The sequence below is a fragment of the Typopeltis vanoorti genome, chromosome 2 (genome assembly GCF_054136105.1).
Source record: "Typopeltis vanoorti isolate ZY-2024b chromosome 2, IOZ_Tvanoo_1.0, whole genome shotgun sequence".
Lineage (NCBI taxonomy): Eukaryota > Metazoa > Arthropoda > Arachnida > Uropygi > Thelyphonidae > Typopeltis > Typopeltis vanoorti.
The window spans coordinates 144098933-144104932 of NC_143550.1; the positions used below are offsets into that span (position 1 = coordinate 144098933).

General features: G+C 37.5%; 1 protein-coding gene across 1 annotated transcript in view; it reads left to right on the plus strand.

The window, feature by feature from the left end:
- The window catches only part of LOC150109491 (NFX1-type zinc finger-containing protein 1-like), a 33211-nt gene extending 30290 nt beyond the window's left edge, over positions 1-2921 (plus strand). The window contains exon 4 of the mRNA XM_090402482.1: positions 2718-2921. Within this exon, the coding sequence (XP_090258608.1) occupies positions 2718-2921 (204 nt within the window). The remainder of the gene's footprint in view (positions 1-2717) is intronic.
- The last annotated feature ends 3079 nt before the right edge of the window (positions 2922-6000 follow it).

Below are 6000 nucleotides of genomic sequence, written 5' to 3' on the forward strand. Positions count from 1 at the left end.
TGCCTCTTCTAACAACTTCTTTACATCCTTTCTCATAGAATACTTCTTGCTTGTCAAATCATTTGTGCCAACAAAATAGTCTTCCATCACTCTAGTTGCCGAGTGGAGGAACTTTTTCTGTCTCTCTTAGACTGGTTCCTGAGTTAGTTAATCTCTGTCATGGGTAATCTGGCTTTTTTTCCCCTAGAAAGTTGGGTTTTCTGTCCCATAAACTCAAGAAAATCGACCTTAAAACCAGGGCCTTGCACTTTCCCCAAGGCTGGGGAGGAGCTTAAACTGGCCATAATGTTTCAGGGTTTCCAGCTAGAGACTCATTCATGTGTGCACAAGTATTACCCTGTATAGAATCCATATTATTACAGACAGTAACATATCCTGTTAGGGTTAGGTACCAAGATATGACAGCACTTGTTTTCCAGTTACTTGATCTGGTGCCACTTTAATTAGTGACAGCCATGGGCTGGCTGCTTGATTAGATACTGGTCGATAATGAAAATGAATAACCCACTCACTCTCCAAAAGCTAGATAGGGGTAAAGGACCTCGCTTACTACCTATAAGGAAATAAAAGGTGTTATCTGATTTTTTATTTTATTTTTTTTGGGGAGGGGGTTAAGTTATAAATTGGAAAGGAGTAATTTTTTTTTAAAAAAAAATTATGATCGGAATGGGCATTATGACAAGGCTATTGTATCAATTAGTATTAAATGAGAATCATCATACTTATTTGTGTTAAATTTAAGAAGTGTGAAAGGAAATTTATTCCATAATTGCACAACATATGTATAGGATGAATGAAGGGATTAACCTGTGTAAGATGACCCTCCCCCCATATTTTTTAAAGTAGGACAACCACCTCGCGTGACCAGTTTGCAGTACAGTAATGAGGGTGTGAAGCTCCTGTGGCAAGTGTCTAACTTGTGCCTCTCCCCCCAACCCAAATTTGAAAAAAAATTTGAAAAATTTAAATGCAACAAGTTAAATTTTACTAAATGCAATATGTTAAATACTATCAATCCCATCAAAATGGGTTGCAGTGCGTTGCAGAATTTGTGTCTAAAGCTGCATATTGCTGAAATTTAAAAATACAATATATCAGACATATCTATTCAGGACCGATCCAAGAGTATCTGATGCCTCTAGGCAAAGAAAATTTAGGTGCCCCTATACATTGTGTCTCTCTCTCTATATATATATATATATTGTCATACTCACACAAGCACACATACACTACATCTTAAATAAGTCTTAGTGCCCCTGGGTGATTGCCTAGGTTCGCCTAATGGTAAAACCGGCCCTGTATCTATTTTTATTTTGTACGTTTTGTGTCCAAACCTAGTTACGCCTGTGGTGGGAGCCTCTTTCACCACTGCCAGTTTGTTGCCTTTTTCAGTGAGCTTTTGGTAGGTGTATCATGAGTTTGTGAGGATGTAAACCGAAAAGCTGACCAGATTATGTTGTCATCATGTAGTCCCTTCTTTTTCGACTTATTTTTTGATTGCTATTATAAACACATCACTGTTAGTACTCAGTGATGTGACATTTGTGGATTTAATATACCACAGTGAAATAAATGTTTCACATGATTGACTCTCTGTCTAGAAACTAAGGCACTAAGAGTGAAAGGTTTTGCGCAAGTTGCAGCTGAATATGCGAATATTTTTTATATTGCCCAGTGGATGTTTAAGTTCTACTGAATCGTAAGATGAGTCAACAGAATGTATACATTTCTTGTTGCTTAGTGAAGTTCAGCAACAACACAGCATTATCACTACCATTAAGGAAGGGAAAATTTACAAAGTCTGGATAATCTAACTGTGGTGACAGTGATGATCAGATTCTGTCAAAAAGCAAAGAACAGGGCTCTTCAGTAGTACTAGACTATGTTAGTAGCGAATGGAACCAGCAGCAAAATAACAGCCCACGAATCCATTACTTTATAATTTTTAAATAAAAATGTCCAATGTCGCTTAGGTTCAAGTCTAGTCGCCGACTGCAGGAACTTTTTCTAAGCCTATTTTCGACCAGTTCTTGAGATCCCTGGCACGGGCAAGCGGGTTTTTCATCCCGCAAGCTCAAGAAAATCGACCGTAGTACCCACATTATTTCAGACAGTAACATATCCTGCTAGGGTTAGATACCAAGAAATGTTAGCACTTGTTTGCCAGCCTCTTCATCGGTGTCTGCATATAATTAGTGATAGACATGGGCCAGCTATCTCTGGTTGGCTACCGGTGGAGATTGAACTGCCCACTCAGTCTCCAAAAGCTAGATAGGATATAAAGGCCTTGCTTACTCCCTATAAGGGAATAAAAAGTGTTAGCTGATTTATTATTTTTTTTATTTATAAAAAGAATTACTATAGCAGATATTTCGATTTGTTTGCACGTTGCTCCACCGGGCAATTCCTGGTAGCCCACCGACCAGTTAAGCCCTGAATGGAACTATGCCCAAGTAAATTGTCCTTTAGGTTATGCTAATTGATGGCAACTGGAGGAAGATACAGAACTGGAAGTGGAATTAGCTATGGCAATATATAATTTGCTATTATATTTTCTGATGGTTCTAGGGTCCAACGTTAACTCTGGTCACTAGTTATAAAATAGTTAACCCTTCCCTCAAATTTTGAATTAGTCAACACTCCGACTGCCTCTCTAAGGAAGGAATCTATTCAGTCACTCATGTTTTTTTTTTTAATTTAATTTATTTTTATTTTAGCATCCTATTTATTTGCATCAAATCACACTACAGAAACCATGCCACAATTTTGGTGCCATAACAATGTCTATCGCTCGTCCTTCTCATCAAGATAGTTGTTTTCAGATGCTGTATAAGAGGCCATCTAGCGTTTCTGCTATTTCAGTCCCAAATGCGTTTTCAGCACTTCAACATTTAGAATTTTTGATCTCTATTCCATTATAAAACAGCTGAAAAAGGAGGAATACACTAACGATTTGTTCATTTATTCTTGAAGCCGCTAATTCGTCGGATTCGCAAACTTTTTAGTGTCCTCCAAAGATAGTTCACCCTTTTTTTTTTTTTTTTTGACCATTCACCGTCTTTGCTTTACTGCTTATAGAAAAACATGGTATAACATGCAGACATGAGGTCTGAGTTGAGCAGGGTGAATGCGAAAATTAGAATGCTTAAGAGTGTGTTAGGCAAGGAGATCAGGTATAGAAGTGAGAGTTTTAAAGGGACAAGTAGTCAAAGGTATAAAAGATTAACATGCGAAGTCCTGTGAGTAAGACAGAGGAGCAAGGAAGGAGAAGCCTCTGGGAAGAGGCAGGAGAATATGAAAATATATGAGAGAAATAATAAATATTTTATCGATTCAATAATAAGGGATTTTCATGATGTGAAGGTGACGAAATCGTGTTTTCCTAAAACAAAAAGACCAATTGTATGATATTAGAATGGAAATAGGGAAGGCGAATGAGTTGATAGTTTGGTACACACAAAACTATCTGAAATAAGGGAAAATGGAATGAGAAAGGATATAAAAGTGTTATAGAAAGAAACAAAAGAGAAAGGGAGGAGAGCGAAGACGTAAGTTTATTGCTGCTTTATGATAGAAATTAACTGAATAGAAAGGCCGTTATTATAAATGAACCACTTCATACGTTTTCTAGAAGAAATGATAGGCACTTCATAGATTTAACAAGTGAGTGTGAAGGACAAAAGGAACTATATATGGGAAGGGTGGCATGCACTTATATAATTTTTGATCTCGTTTGAAGGGTATGTCGGTCAAAGTGAGAGCTGATGTGCAGAACCAGAGAAACTAAAGATTGGGTGTGAACAAATGAGTGTGTACATAGGGAGAGTTGAGAAGAGGAGTTCCAGTGGAATGATTGATTTTTAAACTGTTTGTATACTAATTGCCAAAATATAATGAACAAACGAAGAGTTTTTAGCTTTGATTAATACAGCTTAGCCTGAAATCATAGGTTAATGAAACTTGGTTATCAAACGATGATGTTACAAAAACAGTAACATAAGAGGGAAAGTTTCCCTAATATAACAACCATTATACTGTATATTGCAGTAAAAGGGTTGTATTTTCAGAGGAGATGAACAAAATGCGAGGTAATGTTGTTTATGGCAGAAGAGTTTTAGGTAACAAAGTAAAGGTTTGTTGAGAGGGCTAGTAGTACTATCGTGAGAAACAACGCATTTAAATCTGTTTGGTGTGTGACAAAAGTCAACAAAGCAAAATATATAAGCTATTGTTGCTATAGGATGTGAAAGAGTAGGTATGCTCATATAACATAGAGTAATTATTATGGAAGACTATGAGGAGGAGAGGACATCTGGAGTGAGTGGAAACAGAATTTATGTGGCTACTGAGAAACAGTTACACGAGACAGTATGTGATGTCTGGTAGCATTGTGATGTAGGGGACTCAGGGTGCGAGAGAGAGAGTACTAATTTGATGACAACAGAAAATTTCACCATATCCAATCTCAAATGTTACTTTATGTTACTCAAATGTTACTTTGTGGATTACAAAATCTGGTATGATGGAAGAGGGGGAGACATCATAGCGTAACACTGCCATATAAATATTTAAATGGAGTTTATAGAAAGGATGCAGGGAAAAATTTTCAGAAAAATATGACAAGAGGAGAAAGAATAAGTGGTGATTGTTTGAAGTTAAGTAAAAGTATGGTGAGCATGGGGTGGATTTTAAACCTTTTCTTTTCTCTCTCTCTTTTTTTTTTTAATCAATATTATTCACACATGATACCTGTATGACAGGTATCATGTGTGAATAATAGCTTACACTAAGGCTCTTGCAATGAGTCTTTGGACTCAATGGTTAATAATAATAATTTTCCAAAATGCCAGAAATTGAAACTGGGATCAGTATTGTTGAAATTTGGTTGGAAAGAAAGTCAATATCCCTTCACTAATTTTGTAAATTTAGAACATCTGCGACAAAGAAATGCAGTTTCCTGCCATATGATTGCCATTCCTGCCATTGTGATTGTCTGCGGAATTATTAGTGGTGGTGGCGGTGTAGTTGCGGTTAGTTTTAGTTGGTGGAGACAGATGTAGAGTAGGTGTCCTCCCTCGATGATTCTTTGGACTCCCTGGAGGTGTCACGTAACAATAATAATGTTGATGATGATATGGTGGTTATATCATTGTCACCCAATCCGGAAGTTTCATGTTGTCAGAAATGGATGTAACCATTATGCTCTTCACATCTGACCTCACAGATCATCCAGGTGACCATAATTGAGGACTGATGCATGTGCACGAGGACTGCAAGAATTCACATTTTTTTAAATCTTCGGGAATGGGAAATTACAGTTTCCGAGAATTCCAGAACATTCTACTTTATTGATTTAACATTTGCAATTGCTCTTAAATAAGAATCTTTGTGTTTAATCAGGTGATTTAGACAAATAACAATGAACGTTAGTGCATTTTAGTAGTATATGAGGGTGAGTAAAATTAATTAGTATTTGGTATGCAAACATAAGACTCAGTTTGATTATTGATTTTATATATATATATAGAGAGAGAGAGAGAGCCTGTGTAGCTCGGTGGAGATGGCGTTTGCCAACCACGGCGCTTGGCCGCACGAAGGAAGTCTTGGTTTCGAGTCTAGTCGGCGACTAGAGGAAATTTTTCTAAGCCTTTTTTCGACCAGTTCCCGAGTTAGTCGATCTCTGGCATGGGCAAGCAGGTTTTTCCTCCCGGAAACTCGGGTTTTTCGTCCTGTAAACTCAAGAAAATCGACCGTAGAACCCACATTATTTCAGACATTAAATATATTGTGTTAGGGTTAGAGACCACGAGATGGCGGCACATTTGAGCCGTCTCTCTTCACTGAGTACCGCTTAATTAGTGATAGCCTTGGGCCATCTATCTCTGATTGGTACCAGTGGAGATTGAACTGCCCACTCAGTCTCCAAAAGTTAGATAGAACTAAATGGCCTCGCCTACTCCCCGTATACGGGAATAAAAAGGCGTTAGCTGATTTATATAT